This window comes from Cynara cardunculus (genome assembly GCF_001531365.2).
Source record: "Cynara cardunculus var. scolymus isolate 2C chromosome LG 3, CcrdV1, whole genome shotgun sequence".
NCBI lineage: Eukaryota > Viridiplantae > Streptophyta > Magnoliopsida > Asterales > Asteraceae > Cynara > Cynara cardunculus.
Window position 1 is genome coordinate 36375584 of NC_037530.1, and position 23162 is coordinate 36398745.

The window sequence follows — 23162 nt, forward strand, 5'->3', positions numbered from 1 at the left end:
TATATTTGGAGTAAGTTCAAACCAATCAGACACTATCCGTGTGGTTTATTTTAATAATATATTACTAATATAAAAAAATGATTGCATTAAAACTTGCCAAAAAATATTTATTGTTTCTATAGGTTACAAAAAATAAAAAACGTTCATTTTTTTGAAAAATAAAACTACTGCAAATATCTATAATCTATATTTATTTCAAAGCTGTATCATGTTAAAAAGGTCTGCACTAAAGAAGGCTTATAGGCAAAAGTCTGTTTTGGTTCTAAATTTTGAAATTGAGGCAGATCCTTAACCGGTTAAAAAAATTCCGGTTTTATCCGAAAGTTAATGTTTCAAAAGATGAACTAGAAGGGTTACTCATATATGTTTTGGATAGCTAAAAATTTATCTGGAAGTTAAAAGCCGTAAATGTTTTCCGGGCAAGCACAAGTCACCATCCTCCCTTACCATGTTGGGTAATATTCTTGGTCATCAAAATAGATTATTTGTAAGCATCTTTTACCCCGTAAATGTTAACCAGGTAAGAGTTTTCTCACTCACTTACTGAACCGAGTAAGAACCTTGTTTATTGTCATGCCTCCTATCGGTAGGATTCTCGATTTCTTACCATACTCACCCGATAAGGTAAGCAACCAGATAAACCGTTAGTTAACCGTCCAAAATATCACAAGTACCGCCTCGTCTTGGACCATCGCACGAAAAACTATAAAGCAAAATGGTTCTATTTTACTTCTCCAAAATGGGTATTTTTAATAGCTGCTTCTTATCATAGGAACGAACAAAAGAGGTTCAATTTTGGTATAATTCGTCACATTTAGATGATCTTCAAGTCCTGCTTTCCAAGTCTTGGTAAAACATGATCCCTCTATAAATCCAAAGGTGAATTCACATTCTCTTAAGAAAATGGTTCAAAGAAAAACACAAACACACACAGTATGCAACGGACAGACGGAGAGCCGGCAAATTAACAGTTACAAAATTGTTCAAAATCTAAGAAAGCTTGAACCAGATTGGAAATCTGATGCTATAATTTTATCCCCAGAGCCTACTAATGAAACCCTTTTTGTCTTTCTTCATCCTGTTCTCTATCGATGGGAAATCGATTGAATTATAAGCAAGGTCCAGTACGATCGGATTACGGGGAATTGCTTGGAAGCCTGGCTGGTATGCTGCAATACGAGGAGCTACTCTTGTGCTGCTATCAGCAACAGCCGATTCGTAGCACTCCAGTTTCTCTATCAGGAACTTTTCCGACTGAAACGTCAAAATTGTCACATGTAAGTTTGATGCACGTGAGTTTGAGTAATGTTTGATGAATAACAAGTAAAGTTCGATGCAAAGCTCTTCTAATTGCAACATTTGATTGGACACAAGTGTTTTTGACTATGAATCATATATCTAAAATTCCGCCCACTATGTTTTGTAGTAAATTTGGGTGGAGAAGAGGTAATTTTTTTGCTATGTTTGGCAAACTAGCTGATTAGCAAGTTGTTTAGCTGATAAGCTAGCTAGTCGTTACCTGATATGTTTGGTAAAAACTAGCTAATAAGCTAAATGACAATGTAAAACGACCTAAAAGAATATGTTGAAAAAATATTTGGTTAAAATACAAGGGACATGAATGAAAAAAAGATGAAAAAATCCCCTAAAGCTTATTGAAGTTTTTTAAAAAGCTAGCTTATGGTTAACCAAATGAACCTTTTTCAATAAACTCAAAAAATAAGCTAGCTTATGGTTAACTAGACGAACCTTTTTCAATAAGCCTAAAAAATAAGCTAGCTCATGCTTAGCCAAAAGAAACTTTTTCCAATAAGCTCAAAAATTAAGCTAGCTTATACTTAACCAAACGGATCTTTTTTCAATAAGCTCAAAAGATAAGCTAGCTTATGGTCGACCAAACGAACCTTTTTTCAATAAGCTCAAAAGATAAGCTAGCTTATGCTTTTANAACGAACCTTTTTTCAATAAGCTCAAAAGATAAGCTAGCTTATGCTTAACCAAACGAACCTTTTTTCAATAAGCTCAAAAGATAAGCTAGCTTATACTTAATCAAACGAACCTTTTTTCAATAAGCTCAAAAGATAAGCTAGCTTATGCAAACGAACCTTTTTTCAATAAGCTCAAAAAATAAGCTACCTTATAGTCAACAAATGAAACTTTTTTCAATAAGCTCAAAAAATAAGCTAGCTTATGGTTGACAAACATGACCCTAGACTAGAACTTCGCCAATAAGGGAAATGTTGCAAGCTTTTTTAAGGACATCCCAAAATAAGAAATGATTGAGGCAGAGGGAGCACAAAATCGATGTATTAAGACCACCGGACTCCCTAAAAATGTCAGGAATGAAGAGAAGGCCATTCCATACCTTCTTATCACTCCCAGATATAGATACATTAGAGATCTTCTTCGAAATATCCTCAGGAGCCTTCTCGTGTTCCATAATCCCCATTGCATGTTCAATACAACTGTGAGATCTGCAATCCTTGAGTAATATCTCCAATTCTTTGATCATCACCTGTTTAAAAGAGAGAGATCATAACCATAAAGATGCATATCCCTTTTATTTAGACGCTACATTATAACATTATATTAGTTTGAGTTGCTACCTGATCTTGGTTAGCCACAATCCGAAGTTTCTTTAGAGCATTTTCAGCCAGAGAGCGAGCAAGAGAAAACAAAGAATATGCTTCTGTCCTCTTCCCAGCTGAACTATAAGATTTAGCCAAGAAAAAGCACCTGCGAAGAAGATATATGGAAGAAAGGATTTTGATGAATATATAAGCTGCCAAGTCTATTGCTTGCCAAAATGAAAGACTAGAAAGACAAAATATGTTACATAAACTTCATTAAAATGTTACATGAACTTCATTAATATGCCTTATGGGAAGAACCTACATCAGCTGAATGCTACATAAACTTCATTAAAATGCATCAAGGTATTTTCAAGATACTCATGAATACCTAATATGAAGATCCTAAATCTAGGGCCTTTAAAGTTTCTTCAGAAAATTTTAGCAATTGTTTTACTCACATAAGTCGCATGGTCGAAATTGATAGAATTGACATGATCCATAAAACATAACTAAGGGGCTTGTTTGTTAGCAGCTTAATAACTTTAATGAGCTTAATGAGACTCGAAGCTTATTTGGTCAGCTATACATGACTTGTCTGGTAGTGGCTTAATGATATAGGAAGTGGCTTATTCAGTAAGCTTCTAGGAGGGAGCTCTATGCAGAAAGTAAAGTTTTTTTCAAACCTGCCCGTCCCGATTAAAAAACACACTTCTATCTATGAAAAACTCTCCCAAACAAAAACCTGCCAGTCTATACATACAGATTAATCCACACAGACAGCTGTATGGAGACTTCATTGAAAACCAACCAAGCAGCCTCTAAGTTACCCTGCACGTAGGAACTTGATAACAAGCAGTGAAATATCTAACATAAAAATAAAATCATAATACTTCAAGCCAATGTAAAACTGATTCATCCACCAAAGCCAACAGTGCTTGCCCCCATGTGTGATATGAACATGAACCTTAGGCAAATATGTCGTAGGAGTCTAACCATCACTAGTTTATTTTAGGTCATTATATTTAATTTTGTCTCATGTAGTGAATATGACTTTATTATTGTTTCACAAGCATATTTATAGGCTGAACGAAACATTTAGTGAGATGCCAAACATCTTAGATGTGAATCCCAAGGGATCGTGGGAGTTGAGAAGTGATTCCCCAATCTCAGGTTCTTTTTGTTCCCAATTTCTAATCCTAAATTGTTCAAGATCAACTTGGAAGGCCTGTGAATGAAGACAGGAGAAGGCAACGATGCTAAATAATCATAATAAGACCTAGTCTGCAATCAGCTTGATTGCATTGCGTTGAATTGCTTAAATATATAATCTATTTTCTAACGTTATCATCCAATGACTTGGTGCATTATAATTTCATACATAAAAGTAAGAAATTATCCACTGTATATTTCCAATTATTTTTCCCATTTTTAAGTGTTCTAGCCAAAACAGAGCCAAAGTTCTAAACACCATCATACTGGTCAAATGGCCATATAGCGCATCTTGTCTAAATAGATCGATCACACATCTTACCATGAGGCCTTTGGTCCAATGGTGCCCCACTCACCAACATTTAGATTGGGATTTCACGCTTACAAAAGTGGTTGTCTATAGTTTTCGCCGGTAAAAGAAGCACACTTATCTGCAGCGGACAAATATTACAGAATCAATGCTATGCGAACCTTTCCGCTCGGAAGATCAAACTTTTGACTTCACATTCTTCAGATAATGCAATTTCTTTCTCCTTTCTCTCTCTTCCAGAACTCAACAAGTCAGAAAGATCTGCTGTATTCTGAAATCGACAATAATAAACACTTGTCAGCAGCAGTGCAGTGGTAGCAATATCACCATTGAGGTGCAAAGCATCTTCAGACATTAACCGGAACATTGTAGTGTCTTACCTGTAACAGAAGATCGTATAACCTCACAAGTTCTTCGGGCTTGGTGACTTTCTCATTTTTCTCATCACGGGCCTTGCTAAGCTTACTCTTAGCTATGCTAACTAACAGCTGGTTGCGTTCAATGGTTCGTTGCCCTAGCACAGCACCTATAGCTTTGTCAAGGCCACTCAAATCATCCTTTATGTTTTCAGAATTACCTGCAGTGGTCTTAATACAAACAGAATCGGAATAACTCTCCATACAAAGAAATATGGGAAACAAACATGCTTATGTAATTAACATTTCATTCATTTCATAGGGATGGTATAGGGTGAGGGAGAGAATGGAAAATGTTTTGAATATAGTCAACATAAATAAGCTTCAACCAAATAGTCCACTACCACATACCAAGTCATTGCGAATGGAGCCCCGGGCTTCATGGTATGCAGCAAAAATTTTGTCAAAAACAGCAAGTTTTTTCTCAGCTGGAAGAGCACCTTCCATTCTATCAAGGAGCTCTTTCTCCAATTCCTCAGCTGAAAGAAAAATTCATGTATAGTAAACAAGCATAAGAAACCAGGAAAGTGATTAAATATATACAACAAAGCAGACAGACATATCAGCATGTAGTTTTTGCATAAAGATGCATAACACAGCGATGAGATCTTTAATGTAGTTTTCACATTAAAGATATGCAATTCCAGGTACCATTAAGGCCTCCATAGATAGGACAAAAGAAAATTCAGGACAGATAATATCATCACAGGAAAGATAAGTGAGTGGGTGGGGAGGGCACTGAATAGATAATACATGACGTAACTCATCTATTGGAACCTTGCAAGAAGTCAATCATTACAAAAGTGTAATATCATTAACTGGTTAGTTACAATTTGAAGGAGGAAATAAATAAACATTTTTGGAGATCAACACAAAAATTTGATGATTGTTCAGCAAGTATTCCCTATGTTGGCATCGGCAAATAATCTCTTTACACTTTTATCCAAGAGTTTTCTTCCTTGGTAATGGAAAAACCTAAAAGTTAAAAGAAATTCTGATGGTAACTCTACACAAAAAGGTAGCTTGGTATAAAACTAATCGTCATGACCCCTCCTTACCCAGAAAGAAAACGTCAGAATTTATCAGCAAGGTTAGGGTAAAATTTAGCAATTCCAGCATCGATAAATTAGACATACCCTCAAAGTGGTAAAGATCAATAACTAACCTTTCAATATGGAAACACGAGTCTTTGCATTTGATATTGGAAATCGATGACCCAGCCAACGAAACTCAGTCATGGATGCAGCCTGCTGAGATCTAGCTTCAGCCATAACAGCCTGAAATACAGATTCCAAAACAATGAAAGAAATTAAGATTTGTGAGTTATATTGTACATGTTTTTAGTAGTTTACAAGGAACTGAGTCTATAATCTAGATATGTAACTGCTGCAACTTTACTTTAAGTTGGTCAAGCATGTAGAGCTTGACCGGTTATTTTAGTTAATAGCCAACCTCCAATTTAGCTTTAAAAAGGTCCAGAGCAGGTCCTTCAATTTCCCCTATGTGTACGAGTTCAGAAGCTTGCAAATTTGACTCGCCGATTTTGTGCAAACAGTAGCGTATACTTGGTTCTAGTTCCTCAACACGCTCACGGCACAAAACTTGATTATCTAGATCTCCATATTTTCCCAGTTCCTCATAAACAACCCTGTTTATATCAAGGACAACACAGATTTTAATTTTAGCAAAAGTGAGTGAGAAAACACCACATAGAAGCAAAAACTTCCTCTCATAATAAGAAGGATAACAAGGCAAGACATGGTCATCAACTATCAGGTAAGGGCAAAAGAAATCGGTATAATACTTGTTAGTGATGTTTTAGTACCTTTTAACATTTCAAAGTGTTACAGATATAAAAAGGGTAGCAAGGTGACTACCTCTCCACCCATTTCAGATAGAGATAGTTCACTGTTCAATGTTTAATTCTCACCAAGGAGCAGAACTATATGATAGTTGGAGTGTTGGACAATTGATAAGACAAATCAAGACACAAACATCACAACATGACTTGCCTAGCACTCTTGAAACTCTTCAATGCAATGTCCCAATTCTGGTCTTGTTCAAATAACAAACTTCCCTTCATATACGAGGCATAAGCCTGTAAAAATTGAAATCAACTTGCTCAGCAAAAAGGGTCCAACGGTGAACATCATCCAATTACATATTCATTATAACCTGCCCACAAACAAACCTCAGCTTCTAATGATGTTCTAGAGTCTCCCTTCATAGCACATAATTCTGCAAAAAGTGTAGCCCACTTTACTGCTTTACGCAACCTGCCAATTAGATAGCTCCGTTGACGTGCATTTGGACCATCAGGCAGCTGTCTCTTCTCCATGGCGTGGCTCCATGCTCTTTCGGCAGTATAGAGAACCAGATGAAGAAACCTATTGCAAGTCCAAAATGTTCTCAGCTCAGAATTAGATACCTTGATGAGTAATAAACCTTACAATGAGAAATTTGACTCTTCAGAGTTACAGTTGTTATCTTTTTAGGTACAAGCTTAATGCTGAAACCTTTCCTAAGGTGACAAAGATGAATAAGATTATTTACAAAGCATGCATCTAAATAAAGAAATCGAACAAGCTTAACAGTTGAGGAAGTAAGGACTTTTATGTAAAAATGTCACATGTTCTGAAAAATGAGATCCAGAACAGCAGAAATGGTTGCAACAACACTATAAACTAAGGTCGATGGACATATTTTGCATTTCCCTGGAATGGAACTTGCATTTTACTCACTTAGTAAGTTGGTCTTGGTATCTTTGTTCCAAACATAAATTGCATAATAAACTAAGGAAATAAAATCATGTTGCATACACTTGTTAATACATAATGCCCTTGAATTTAGCAATATGATAGTTATAGGTGCTTGACTTCTGCAAAGGACGAGCAAAATTGAAATGGGGTGTTGAATTTCATTACAGTAGTAGGATCAATTCCAGAAAATGGAAAGTATATCATTGAAAGCCTAATAACAATATTCACTAAACAAGAACAGTTGACATCAGATTGAACTTGAACCAAACTAAACAATGCAAAAGGGTATATGGTGGAGAAGGTTGACACATGATGCCAAAAAGAACAATTTAACAAGCTGATGGAAGTTTACTTTGAGTGTTTCGGGTTGAATCATTAATTTTTACTACTACATATTCACTTTTGTCATAGTTTTGGATCCATGTATCACTCTCTAAGTTACTTCTAAAATAATTTGGATGCGATGAGTTATCCTGTGACTCTGTGAGGAGCCTATCAGTATTATCATCATTCATCAATGCTCAAAAATTGCAAATGGTGCTGGCATCACTAAAGAAATGCGTATGGTTGGGAAACATACATACATGCCCTAATGCACCTCTAGAGATTCCAAACTTTTTATTTCAATCTTCATCTTTATTGGTAAAGGGGGAAAAGGGATCCAAACCCACTACCTCCAAGCATCATCACATGTGCAGGCTCGATACCGCTCGATTTATACTACCCCAATTACATTGACAAACTAAAACTTCCTTCCACTACCAATTACCCCTATCAATCATTCCTCATTGCAGTTCATCATCGTCACAAGGAAAACGAAAAGTCAATTCAACAACCATAATCAGGCAATACACACACATCACAGATTGACATACCTAACTTCAGTAACAGTAGGTGCTGTTATAGACTTTTTGGTATATTTCCCACGCCCATGCGTGAACTTCAGCGATTTGTAGAGTCTCCTTAACCGAGCAGTGCAATATCTCCTGTAAGTGCAAATCCAATAAGATCAATAAACCCTTAAAATGTCCATACCAATCTACTCAAAAAACTAAAACCTAGAATTAACACATAAGTCCGACATTACCGATAGCGAGTGTAGTCCCCAAAACGTAATCCATGCTGCATCTGCGAGGATTTTAAAAGTTGCAAGACTGCAGAAGCAACAATTTTCGCAATCGACATAACATTACTCATTGAATCAAAACATCGACATAAGTACACAAGTTTTCTTGAGAACTAAATTACGCATAGTGCGTGTGAATACATGTGTTTGTGCGTAATTAGGGACAGACCGTTGATTGAGAACTTAGGATTGGTACTGATCTGATCATCGACTTCCATGGAAGACACATCGCTCTTCTCCGTCGCCATCACAAATTCTTCTCAGATGGATTTCGGAGGTTCCGGTGGCGGCTTCCGAATTTTGTGACGGGATGTTGTGGTTGCTCTCTAAAATGCGCCTCGTGCGCAGACGGTAAATGACATTGGGTCGGACTACCCGAATTCTTACACCGGAATTGTTCTCTATCCAATTTTTAGAAAATAATTAATAAATTTATTATAAAATTCAAATTAACTTTATGACGATGTAAGGGTCTGTTTATCAAACAAATACCGGCCAATCAAAATATCGGGTGAATTTGGTAATGACTAAAAATCTTATCCGATAAGAGATACAACAAGTACAAATAATATTAGTTATTAAGTGAGAAAAAAACTTTTACTCAGTTAGCATTTATCGAGTAAGAAGGCTTGCTAATAATCCATTTTAAAAACAAAAAATGTTATCTGAGAAAGGTAAGTAACGATGACGACTCTTACCGGTAAGAGTTGGATAAACTGCCCCTTAAACTTTAAAAATGAAATTTTTATCTGACAATTTATTGCAGTAGTAAAGTATTGTCGAGAGTTGATACCAAATTTATTCTTAAGAGTACTTTCAGTTGCGGTTTCCAAAATCCTTCATTAATTGTCTCATTAGCATCGATGGTAATTAGCAGCCACTATTTTTAGAAAGCGAGATATTTATATATGGTTATATATTCTATCGGTCTTTTTTTGGAAAGTCGGATTTATACATGATTTTTGGATTTCAGGTCATTCAGATGTTATACAAACACCTTGTTTTCGATTCGGATTTAGTTCAAATTTTCTGACCACACGGGTCCCCTACGTATGTTGGTCTCTCTCTCTCCCTCTCTGGGAAACCATCGCGGACAAACACAAACAACAATCAAAGTCTTGGCTCAGAGGTTGTTCAACCAAACCGACAAAGTCGAGTGTCGATTAAACCCCTGAAAACATAAAAATTGGAAAATAATTTGCACCAAAAACTATTAAACTTGATTTATTTTGGGATAGAACATAAGCTAACATCTCTAACAGATGGATTTATTTTAATTTAAATAGTCCTAAAACACCAGAAAAAACATAGATACCAGCTTACAAGGAGCAAGCTGTATTCCTAAAATCTAAGCAAGTACCACTAGGTTGCTTCGCAAACCCGATTATTGTAGCGAAATATCCGAGCCGACCAATCTTCGAGTCCGAGAAATCTTCCCTACAAATTCACAAAGCAACGAAAAGAAAATCTTACTTTGTTGAGACGGGAAGTTGATGTTTAAAACAGCAACCTCGTGCACCGACCCTCCTCGGGTCAACGAGTGTTGACTAAAGACACTATTTTGCAAAGAAGTTCAAATAACTCGAACACAGAACTCTATCAGAGTGGCCCAAGGGCACTCCCAAACCACACGAACTCGATAAATCTCATGCAAAATATAATAAAAATGGAGCTTTTTGTAGAGCTTTTTGACTACCTAGACATGTGAAAAAGCTCTTGACAAAAAAAAACTCTTGCGTGGGTATCGGGCCAGCAAACAAACCCCCCAAGGCGACCACGAATTCCGTGGTGTCATCGTAGGCGAACCTCCATAGTCACAAGGGGTTTGGCAACGCCTGGATTCGAACCTGGGGAAGAATAGATTTCCCACTACATCCCCTCGATTCAAACCCCCTTTTTTGCTTGTACAGTTGCAGGCTTTTTGTTTTTTAATTGTGGTTTCCCATATTTTTGGAACAATTTAGAAAACATACCGATGAAAAAGTCCATGCTCTTAGGTTTTAACGACTTCCGGATCCAAGAAAGAGTATACTCACCTTTTAGAGCATTTGGAACTAGAGTGAGGACGAAGGTTCGTATTTCCATAGGGGCAAGTTCCACAACCAGCTTTTGAGGATCAACAGGCCCACCCCTCAGGGCTGTTGGTTTATCATTCTTGGAGCCTTCTGCCTTCCACACCAATCTTTTCTTTTCCATTTCATCCCTTCCTTGGTTAGCAGATAAGCTCATTTCGGAGACATCCGTTATCTTAAATAATGTACACATGGAAAATATATATGAGAAACAAGTCACCAATAATGAATTTACTTTATTTAGCATATCGATTTTACCTTCCTCTTTGCAAAAAGCTTCTTCAACTCGACACTTGTCATAACCGAGAGATCCTTGTCCTCTCCAATCTAGAATTTGAAAACAAAAACAAGCTTGGTTTTATGATATGATAGAACATACAAACTTGAAGTAAACGGCAGCTTTGATCATTTGAGAGATGTACAACTTTAGCTTGATGATACTTGCTAGAGCTATTTATGTTCGTTTTGTAACCTACAATTTCCTTTAGGTTCATTCTTCGCACACCCAAACATATAAAGCTTGTTATTGGTGTACAGTTACCGCTAAAACCAAACAAACTCGGTACAGCCTACCTAGAGGTGGGTCCTGCGAAGGCAAGTTGTACACGGACCGGACCTCTACCCAAAGAGTAGAGCGGCCGTTTTCTTGAAGACCCCTGGTATGCAAAAAATCCATTGATTTCAGGCTCAACCAAAAACATAGGCTCTAGCGTTTTAGACCATTTGAGATTTTCGTTGTATGGGTAAATGGTTGAAGGAGAAATAAAGATGAGATTGTGGATGTCATTGGACGCACAAAATTGAAATTAAAAAGTAGACAAAAATTGCGAAGGAGCCTTAGAACTTGGCACAATTAAAACAATTTATGTGAAGGAAAGAGTAAGAACCTCGTATAAGTGTGCCAAACGCAGAAGAACTTTTCCATCTTCCAGCTCCTGAAAGAAAAAGTGTTAAGTTCGTTAAAAGCGTCAACAAGAACCTGGGTATTATTTTTGGCTGTCTTATTAGGTATAGAAGCTTTACCTGGAGGGTCAGCAATGCTACATTATCAGGGAGAGTGTAGGTGGAATCCATTCCTGAAAATGTCGACACTTCAAAGTTTGGCCCTTGTTGTCCATCCTGAAAATAGATGATCTACTTAATATGCAAGAACTGTTTTACGGATTCTCGTATCAATAATAACAAAGCACTTATTGATCACCTGCTCAGTGAAGGCCAAAAGAAGTGGAGAATAGATCTCCTGACCATACGAGCGGCGCCACTTGGCTCCCTCTCCTAGCGGATCGATTCTAAGATAGTATTTCCCTTGGATCTGCACAAACAAGTTCCCTCAAGTATCAGCAATGCTAAAGATGAACTTGAGAGCAAAGTTAAAGCTCCCCTTTGCCGCAATTAGCATACAAATATGGGTTCAACATTTGAAAATTTTAGTTTCATGTTCACCATTAATACGAACTGCTTAGTATATCAAAATCTTAAAGAAAATGCTTACAGCTAATCCTCTACAGTCGTTGCCAACACAAACTGTTTCATTTAGTGCCTCTGCAACACCCTTTCCATCATCATACAGCAATCTCCTACAAAAGAGGTGATCCATATTTTATATTTCGTGGACGATTCAACTGTTTGATTGTTAACTGTAACCGCTAGTGATATCATCAAGAAAAGCTACCACAAAAAAATGAAATGGAAAGAAAAGACCTACCTATGGAGCATCAACTCCAGTTGCCCATCAACAATGCTGGACCCACCTACGGATCTATCTACCAAGATCGAGAACTCACTTCTGTGATCTTTCAAGTAAATTCCAAGATTGATCTGAAAATTAATTCAACTTGAGTTATATATATGAACTCCAAACATGCTATGCTATTCACCAAGCCTTTCACTAATATAGTTGTCTTGATAATGCAGACGAAAAAATACATACAGGATAATAATTTCCTGCAATAGGCTGATTCACTTCAAGATCCCAGTCAGCTCTATAGTCTCGAATCTGCCACAGAAAATAAAATTTTGATTATACATTCTCCGATACTTGTGTTTCTTTAAGAAGCAGATGTTTAATGGTGTTCAATAAAAAGTGGAGGTGGTATGCTAACTAATGAACAAGGACCATATTAAATGTTTTTACATGCATCAAATAGGAGTACTGCAGCATACCCGTTGAAGGAAATCACGCCCATTAGAATCTGAGTAAAATGTTTTATTGCTATTTATGGTGGTTGTGATCTGAGTTACAATCTCTTTCCCAACTCCATCTTCAATAGGTATGGGACCAACCTGAAGTTCAGATAATTACCGATGAGCATATCCTGAAGAAGACAAAACTAAAGACAAATGAACTTTATACAAAAAAGGAGATAAATGAACTTACAGTAAATTCGACTTCAGCATGTTCCTTATTCTTGTACACTCTAGTGATCTGCCAAAGCATGCAAAAAGAACTCAAGGAAATTAACAGGGGCGGTACTACAAATGACCCAACATAGTGAAATAAGCGGCCCCTTACTAGTAGCAATTTCAAAGGTATGCACCTGAATTCACACGAAAAGCTCACTCTAGTTGCTATTTATAACAAATTTATATTCAGTATGAGTCATGAACACTCTCACATTTCTCCTTATTTTTTGCTTATGTTTTGAAAGCCAGGGGTCTTCACAGAACCAGCCTCTCTACCCTCTTGGGTAGAGACAAGGTCTGCGTTCATCCTACCCCAAAACCCGACCTCTGTGTGGGATATACCGGGTTCCTTTTGTTTGGTTTAGGCATTGTGAGTCATGAATACATGTGCTCCATCCAGGAGTTTGAGTTTCCGACAGTATGCTAATTCCGCTACCTTCCCAATTAAGAAGGATTCATATACCTTCCCAATTAAGAAAGATTTATATTACCTTCCCAATTAAGAAAGATTTATATTACCTTCCCAATTAAGAAAGATTCCACTAAACTCTGATTGACAAAAGATCAAACAAGGATTGGTCACTAGTGGTGTCCTTGTGCATCTAAAGAAAATTTTGTCCAAAAGGTAATCAACAGGGGATGTTGATCAAATAATTCATTACCTGGTAAATCCATGGATTTATTTTCTGATGTACTTCTTCATATATCGTCCCCCTCAAAACTGTTATAGGAGTCTGTAATTTCATCAAAAACTAATCAGTTAAATCTGGCTATAAATTACAGGACACATGCATCAGAAGAAAGTTTATACCTCCTCCTGAGAACCAATAGGGTATGTACCATTTGGACGGAAAATATATGCTCCAGATGCCTAAAGCAAGAAAAATAAATATTTAAAGTTAAGGGGTTCATTTGTTAACATGAGACTTGCCTAGCATGCACAAGTGAACAATCTCTAGATAAACAAATATATCAGACATGCATAAAACACATAACAAGATTCCAAGACTAAAGCAACAATAAAAATACAATCGATATGATAATAATGTGTTACCTGCTCCCCCGTGGTGCCATCAAATCCAGCATAATAGCTATATGATTGCTTCACAGAGGATTCAATCTTGCACAACCCGACATAAGACAGTTTAGTTGCACATTAAAAATATAAATGACAATAGTATATAGTTTAATGACTATTTCAAATGACTTCAAAGATGTTCATTGCTGTACGTATATAACATAAAAAGTTGACTCTATGGATCATAACAAACAAATAATTAAATTAACATAAAATGTCCTGACCATACCATCAAATAGTTGTGCAAGAAATGGCATGTCTTATGAAAAATATCAAACTAAAAAGTGAAAGAAAAAGAAGGTTAATCTACTTACAGAGCTTCGACTATTAACATAATGAGTGAGTTTTCCTTCACTTCCAGAATAGATTAACTTCAAATTTCCTGTGCCTACTTCTATGAGATCTTTTCCTGTCATGGTAGACTTGTATAATGCGTCTTTTACAAAATTTGAAGCTGCATAAAATTAATATTGATGTTAAAATGCTGTTCAACATTTACAATAATGTACCTTTTATGCAAAATATTACATGGTTTACCTGGCCTTTTTGTGCTCACAATCACATATGTGCTAAAACCCAGAGGCGGAACAGATGCTGTAAATGCAAGCGAATACTTGGGAGTTGAACTTGGTGATTTACCCGTATATGCAGTTGTGTAGTAGTTTCTTAGGGCTATAGATTCATTTAGAACAGGGAGAAGTTGAGATTCAACTTGTTTTCCGTTGGAGTCGTAGACGGCAATATTCTCACTCACAACCTATTAGATAGGCATGATATAAGATACGATCGAAACTAATTAACCAAATATGTATAATGTTATCATCCTCAAAAAAGGAACCGATTTAGACACAATCAAAACTCAATGTGTAATGCTTACCGGAAGTCTTATAACATCATATCTCTTCCACCCCAGGGAATTGTAGACAACAACCACCTACAGTAAGAGTCACGATAGTCCATTCAATTTAATGTATATAAGAAAAAGGTCACAAATGTGGAGTATATATCAGAAAGCTTTATGCCATTTCCTTGTGTGTTGGATAATCCAGGTTTATATTACTTTTACATGGAGAAGCTACAAAAATTAAGCATCTCACTTACCAACTTTTTGCCAGAAGATAGATCGGCCTCAGATGAAGGGCAATAGCTTATGTTCAGAAGCGGACACTGAAAATTAATGAAGAAACAAAGAATTGGACATCATTACATATATAGCATAAAAAAATAAGTATATCAACTCCCGTTTCAATCAATGGAAAAAATTTCTGTAACTGGAAGAGGTGGAGTTGAAGTGACAGGATCGGTTAGCAACAATGTGAAGATGTGCATGAACAATATACATAGGTATAAATGTCAATTGGTGATGAAGTTTCTGTTATACAAGACCAAACATGCAGATCCTTGGTTTAATAATTGCATGATTGAATTTCTTTTCATACCAGACAAAAGGAAGAAAAAGTTGCAGATCGATGGAGTCTTATTTCACCTTTAGCAAAATTTTATTATATATTATACAAGGATTTAAACCCCAATCCCCTCCCCCAATAAAAAAATAGACTGTTGAAATTTAAATATGACATCTTCTGTACAGGAATAATGCCCCCAATTAACATAATTCTCAGTGTTCAGCAAAAGATTGATATCCAGTACTTGATGGACTATCCAACTAAGTAAAGATGCAAAGCAAAAGCAAAAACTACAGAACAAGGGACTACATATGTATATATAGGGTGGAAATTGTTTGAGAACACAGTTATATATATAATATATATAGTTGAGGACAAGGGCAAGAAAACATAGTTCTGTTGCATTGCTACCTCTTGAAAATTAGCAGCTGAACTTGCACATCCAGATTTTGATGATACCATGCAAGCTATTGAATCGGCAACCACCGCTTTGGCCTGCAAAAATAAGATTGCATTTCTGGTCAGTTTGCATGTAGGGAAAAATGAATAAGGTGACAGGTAAACTTGCAACAAAATAGAACAAGTTTGCACCTCCTTGTGACCTATTGACAGCCGTTTTGCATAATCATTTGCCACATGTTGTTGCGAAGTACCACTAACAGCATCATGATGTTGAGCGATCGCTAAAGCATCACCCAAAGAGTCCGTAGTGGGCCCTGCTTTATTCCTTCCCTTCATTACCTCCAATTGCCTTGCTGCCTGATATTTATATTGTAATGGAATGAGAATCAGACTCAAGAATTTTAATGACTAATCTAGACCTCCAATAAACAGCGCCCATGTCACGCACCAGATAATAGCCGCTCAACATTCTGACATATCCCTTGAGAGCTGCCCTACTAGTAAAGTATCCTGTCCAGTAGGCATCTACGTCGCTTGCATATCTAACAATCACATGTAGTCCTTGATTATTTGCAAAATAAAGACTGGAAAGTGTGATCATATATTTTAAGGTTTCCAAAAGTATACTTACGGAAAATAGTCGTCTTCTTTGAGAGGCCAGGAGTCAGTCTCAGCATGTTTAGCATCAGTGTAAATAGATGGCGTCGAATAGAGAGCATTGACACGACCATCCTATATTCATATGTAGTCAAAACTCAAAAACCAAGTAAGATATAAATGTAAAGTTCAGAAAGAATGATTGAGTTACTAACTTGATTGACATAATGAATTAACTTGTCCATATTCCGAAACCATGACTCTGCATACTGATATTTGAAGTCCGTCCCCATCGTCCACATTACATGATTTGAGCGAGTAATATTTGCCTGGAAGTATTGGAAAAAGTTAATCAAATTCAACTAACTCATCACTTTCTTAAACTCTTCAGAGTATCGACAGGCAACTATAAAACATATATACATGCAGCTCACCTGTGACAAGGCCGCAGCCACAAAATCACTAACCCGCTCTTGGACGTTGTAGTCAAACAAAGTGATGTCATCCTACATTGTAAGATAGATACGATTATGGTACTTGTTTCAATAAACATTCAAGAGCCTTGACTTTTTTAAATAAACATTCAAGAGCCTTGACTTTATATTTAGAAAGGGACCTGAACAATGGGAGAATCATCATTGACTTCAAAGTAGAAACCACTTGGAGGTTCGTAATTCTCAGGGAAAGCACCAGCAAAAATCTATAAAGATTGAACAATCATGTTAAAGATCAACTCTTCTGGAGAAAACAACTATAAACACATAATCTAACAACAATAAAGTTTAGATCTTGAACTTTTATCCACATTCTGTATCAATATCAACAACTCTATAACAAATGGAAAAGCACAGCCAATTTATAACTCACCTGTGAAGACGAACCAAGACTCTTGGAACCCCGCCAGATAACTTCGAGATGTTTTTCATCTTTTCTCTTAGCTCTGTCTTGGTAATCAATTCGCCCAAAGAAAAGAGAATCAAATCCAACCTACAAGATCATAAGGTTATATGAGTTTAGCAAAATTATTACAACTATTAAATTTATTTAAGATAGATTGATACATTTATTGATGATGCTTCAAAATGATAAATGGTGGTTACAAACTTTCTACGATTACAAAAGTGAATCCAAAATCTTCAAATCCAACAGATTCTAGAAGAGCCAAGAGAACAGAATAATTAACCTCAGCCCCCAATAGGTAAGCCTGCACTGCCGAATGTCCAAATGGGTCTATCTGCCAACCAATCCTCGGTGTTACATTGAATTGCTCTTTAATAAATTTATGCCCCAACGTCGTCTGATCAATCATATCAATATAATGTGGGGCTGCTTCATCATGCATGCACCATCCCCCATTTCTGTGCAACAAAAACAAATTAGACATAATGTAGTTACATCCATGCAAGATATCCTTAAGAAACAGTGTTTAGTATAACCCGACAAAACAAAAATTCTTCCTAGCCTATTTATACATCAGTATAAATAAAGATTCATCTTTGTCTGCTTACATCAACTCAAGTTGTCCCGATCTAACAAAGCGTTTGACCGTAGCTTGGGTTGCCTCACTCTGGTCCCTCCACCAGCGCTGGAAAAATGCCTGCAACATCCGTAAAAAAGGTCATTGGCCCAGAGATACCCAGGTTACCGGCAGATCCCAAACTCCATGGAGTCAAGGGTTCAGGTCTCCCCAAAGGCGAGAAGGGGGTGTGAGTTTTGTTGTATGAATATATATACTTCAAAAATACATCCATAAACATCTACATTAATCTTGTGTGCAACAAGGGAGACCAAATAGACAGACTTAGGGCCTATTTGTTAGCTGCTTAATGAGCTTAATAAGACTCACAGCTTATTCGGTCAGCTATATATAATTTTTTGGTAGTGACTTAATGATATAGAAAGTTGCTTATTCAATAAGCTTCTATAGAGAGCTTTATGCAGAAAGCCAAGTTTTGTGCAAACCTGCCCCTCCCAATAAAAATACACGGTCCTTCCATCTATGAAAAGACCTCCGAAATAAAAAAAGATCCCACTCTATACTAACACATTAATCCAAAAAGACAACTTTATCCGGGACTTGATGGAAAACCAACCAAAAAGCCCCTTATTTAACATCAAATTTTGAAAGAAGCTTTGATGGAAGGATAGACCATCAAAACAACTGCTACAATTAGAAATCTATCTGATATAAATTGGTAACAAATTCCATAATCAAGTTCTAGCGTCTGTTTGACCTGGGAAGTCAAAATTCACAATTAAACCAAAGGATTTCAAGATTATGACCTGTTCAACATAAATGAACTTCCGATTCTTATCAGCCAACAATGCTGGAACCAAGGAATCAAGCACGTTTTGAACGCATGCTCCCTGTAGAATTGGCAAACACATAAGCAATTTAGAATATCAAACAATGGAGCAAAACAGAAATCTATACGCCTTGTGTGCGATTAAGATAGACCTGAATAGAGTTATTGGATCCAACATAGTACTGGTCAACAGTCTTCAACCAACCAACATCGTCGTGTGTATGCGGTACCAAATGAACATTAAGCTTCCCCTTCACAACCCCCTGTGAAGTATTGTAAATCATATACTTCGATTCCACACACAATCCAGCAACAAAGAGTACACTTAACAGCAAACAAACTCGAAAATCCGCCATTCCCGACGACAAAACTCACTATTTCTCCAGACACCTCTATATATGAAATCAAAAAAAAACAAGAAAACGAATGTTTAGAATAAGATCCCCGATCAAACGAAACGAAATTCCTTTGTTTGTCGTTGCAATGCTATTCAGTTTGACACTGAGTCAGCCAAAAACAAGACAATCAACAAGTCGTTTTCCTTCGAATAATTGAGTACAATAAGGGTTTATGCGATCAATTTCCAATGGATATAGTATCCAAAACGAAAGTAGCTTTGTGGAAAGAAAGAAGATGAAGAAGACGACGACCAAGAGTGACTCGGCGGACACTTTGCTTATCCAATAATGGGCCCATCTCCCATGATTCCTGAAACCTGATTTATATGCCCACAAGGACCTGTAACTTTGCCACGTTTAACGGACTGGACAAATTTGATAAGTCTTGAAATCTATGGATTTACTTGGCTTAATAGATCGTAATTACCGTGTCTGGATTTATATATACACACAAATCATCATCATCTATATGCACGTACTGTGTGTATCTATATGTATTATGTTATATAATAGTTTATCGGAGGGTAATTGGAAAATGCAATAAGATACATCTTGATTTTAATATTATTTTTTTTATCTCAGTCGATGTTATAATATAACCTTACGTGATTTAAAAAAAAACAATAATGTTTTTGTTTTTAAATAAAATATAAATTTGAATATATCATAAATTTTGATAAAAATATGTTGATATTAGTATCAAATTAACTATTTAAAATTCCTTATTTTTTGTGTAACTTTTTAATTCAAGTTTTTGAATTGTAATTTAATTTAGGTTCAATAACGAAGTAATTTATATTTAGTTTAATAATATAATTTCTTATAAATATAATAATTAATTATTTTGTTAGAACTCGATAATTATCCTAATAATATTTTAGATTTTTTTTATATTTTAAAATGAGATGTTTATCCTCTAATTGATTATGTTTATCCACAATTAACTACACGAATTCAAACATAAAACTTTAATAAATTGTTTTTATGCATAATTTAATTGTGATCTTGAATTTTAAGTAATATATATCAATATACAATACGATATGCATAAAAATGATTTTTAAAAGTTTTTATCAAATGCTTTATAAAATAGTATAGATTATGAAAGATGTTCCAAACATAAGAAAAAAACAAAACAAAACCAAAAATTTACCCCATCATTAAATCAATAAAATAAATGGCTTGTATCTAAATATATCTTTATATTTAATTTAAAATTTAAAGATATCTGATAATGTTCTCACGTTACTATATTAAATCTGGTTAAACAATAATTAAATACCTATTTTTATGACAGCTATTCTTATTTATTTATTTATTTTCTAAACTTATTCGATGTTAATTAACTCGATTATCACCATTCACCAACCCCTCTCATCATCTTCACCCTTAATCTCCTACCATTGTTTACAATCTGGGCCGTTTAACAAACACTTACTCGGTAAGCATTTACTGGCAAAATTAACACTATCATTTACTTACAGAATAAGATTTTAGTCAATCAAAACGACATTGTATGTAACAATTTACTTGTAAGCACTTACCGTGGTAAGAGTCGTTGTCTTCACTTACCGGGTAAGACTTGGTCCTTGTCTCGTTTTTACCGATTAAGATTTTTGGTCCTTACCATATTCATCCGTTAATGTAATGTGATTTGGTAAGCACTTACCCTGGTAAGCATTTATTAAACGGCCCTTAAGTAGTCATGATGATGAAGCAACCATAAGCAAACAATGGTGGTTGTTGCATAGATGGTGTCACTGTTTCTGATAAACTTGGCTTAGAAGGAAACTGGAATTTTTTTTTTACGTCTTATTTAATTAACGTAGTTCGATGACTCAATTAGAGAAGTTGAAGTTCTCATGGGAAACATTATTCGGAATGATTGGACATAAAGCGTCTGTACTTTTTAAGTCTGTTGTCAAAGTAGTTGAGTGCTCCTTGTTATTCGGATCTTGACCGGGTCCGAGCTTCCCAAGCTCTATGCTGATTGGAGTTATTTTCCTTCGGTCCATAAACGTAAGAATCGCGAGACGGCAAACATCGGCCGATGAAGGGAAGATACTTTAGGTTTATTCCTATTGCTTGGAAGTAGAAGGGAGTTCACTCACACCCGGGGCTTGCTAAATGGATGGATCTTATCAACGTCCATGAATGATAAATCATAGATTGAATCACCGAATCGGAATAATTGGGTGCTCCCCTTTCAGTAGGCTAAGCCTATCCCTTTGCCGTAAAGCTAAGTCAGAACTCAGCTAGGACCGAATATCCTATGCATAATAAATATAAATAAATCATTTATATTTATATTTATATGTACCAGAAAGATACTCGCATAATACAACAATATACATCTCGATTTTATTGTTTCATTTTATTATTTGTCTATTGATACAATACAATTTTATATAATAAGAAGTACGTAAATTTAAGTACCTTCTTATCTATAATAAAGATAAATAAATAAAAAATTCAGTAAATTATTAGCATTTTTTGTACTCAATTTTATACTAATGAAAAAGATATATTGAATTTTTTTCGTACTTACCGAGAGTCATTACAAGAAAATGAGTTTTGACGATGCATTTTTAAGCGATGATATGTTTCCGCCAAAAATTATAGCGACGACATGTTGTTATATATTTTTTCTAATAATAAATGTACTTTTAGCAACGACTTAAAAGCTTTGTTTCTTATGGTAGACCATGTTTTTATGTTCTTCTAAGACATATAAATGTCAGGGACGGGTCTACAAAATGTTTTGAAAAGAATAAAACGAAGATCATGTCATATGCCTCCACTAGGGGTGTTCGTGGTCCGGTTTGAACGGTTTAACCCCTCAGACCACAAACCAAACCGTAATTTCGGTTTATAAAATTTTCAAACCGAGCGGTTTGATATTAAGTGCCCAGACCGGTCAAACCAGACCATGAAAAGGCGGTTTGGTCTGACCGGTTTAGGCGGTTTGAGCTTTTAATGGACTTTAAATATTAAACTTGAAAAAAAAATATATAATTTTAGATTAAATATCCATTTTGATTATGTTAGATGTCAGACTTTACGTTGGATTTAAGGATATATATATAAGTCATAGCACATAAATTAAAAAAGTTAGGCTTGCTAATAACTAAAATAAATAATTAAATATATTTACACATATGTGATACCCATTGTGATATACTGTGATACCAACTATGATACCAACTCCAACCATAAAAACAAAGATACACAATGTGATACCCATTGTGATATAGTGTGATACCGATTTCATCGGAGGCCGGAGATTGGAGACTGGAGATCGGAAAGATGAGAGAGGAGAGGGGAATAAGAGTTTTTAAAAAATACCTAATATGCCCTATAATTATAATTTTAACTCAAACTACCATAATTATTAATTTCTTAATTTATCCGTTGATTTGTGGTTGAGATTGGACCTCACAGTTACCACAAACTATTCAGTTCTCATTTGATTAGACCAATATATATATATATATATATAGGGGAGCGATCAAATGCAAACCACTCAATTTGTACAAACCGTGTAAACCGCATTCAATCAATCATAATTTTTCATTTTGTTCATTTTTTTGTAATTATGAGAGATTGATTAATCATTTTTATTGTGGAGGGTGTTAATCATAGATATTATCATCTTCATTATTTTAATTTTAGAGAAATACATGAAACAATTTCATTAATGTTAGAGAAATACATGAAACAGTTTCATTAATGTTAGAGAAATACATGAAACAGTTTCATTAAGTATTATATGAAACAATTTCACAACCATATATGAAACAACTTCATCAAAAAAAGTTTTATATGAAACAATTTCACAAGATTAAACAATTTCATGAAAAAATTTCATAAGATTAAACAATGAAATCGATATATGAAGGTGGTTTGCACGGTTTACACAGATGAGGGCGGTTTTCATATGATCACTCCTCTATATATATATATATATAGAGGAGCGTTCAAATAAAAACTTGCCCCATTTGTGTAAACTGTGTAAACCAATCTCATCCGTCCATTTTCTTGATCAATGGCTAAGATTAGTTTACTTTATTTTAGGAAATTAAAAATTAAAAAATATTAAAAAATTAT

The 23162-nt window shown here is 35.4% G+C and overlaps 2 protein-coding genes across 2 annotated transcripts; both read right to left on the reverse strand.

The window, feature by feature from the left end:
• Positions 1-850: 850 nt before the first annotated feature.
• On the reverse strand, positions 851-8791 carry LOC112509567 (signal recognition particle subunit SRP68). The gene is made up of 13 exons (XM_025114572.1): positions 8563-8791; positions 8355-8421; positions 8143-8253; positions 6700-6895; positions 6521-6606; positions 5961-6156; positions 5674-5785; positions 4860-4987; positions 4473-4679; positions 4254-4363; positions 2607-2736; positions 2366-2515; positions 851-1254 (listed from the first exon to the last, which is right to left on the reverse strand). Exons 1-13 carry the CDS (start codon positions 8639-8641, stop codon positions 1033-1035), a joined length of 1794 nt encoding a protein of 597 aa, XP_024970340.1. The 5' UTR covers positions 8642-8791; the 3' UTR covers positions 851-1032.
• Positions 8792-9579: 788 nt separating this feature from the next.
• On the reverse strand, positions 9580-19317 carry LOC112508739 (probable alpha-mannosidase At5g13980). Its single transcript, XM_025113463.1, has 30 exons — positions 18810-19317; positions 18635-18718; positions 17860-17948; positions 17535-17709; positions 17219-17338; positions 16968-17051; positions 16786-16857; positions 16567-16680; positions 16386-16486; positions 16203-16296; positions 15944-16111; positions 15764-15847; positions 15048-15113; positions 14824-14880; positions 14484-14703; positions 14261-14400; positions 13923-13988; positions 13680-13739; positions 13531-13602; positions 12843-12890; positions 12629-12748; positions 12396-12461; positions 12171-12283; positions 11958-12042; positions 11667-11777; positions 11489-11584; positions 11353-11400; positions 10724-10792; positions 10430-10640; positions 9580-9830 (listed from the first exon to the last, which is right to left on the reverse strand). The coding sequence occupies exons 1-30, from the start codon at positions 19011-19013 to the stop codon at positions 9778-9780; spliced, it is 3090 nt and encodes a 1029-aa protein (XP_024969231.1). The 5' UTR covers positions 19014-19317; the 3' UTR covers positions 9580-9777.
• Positions 19318-23162: the final 3845 nt, after the last annotated feature.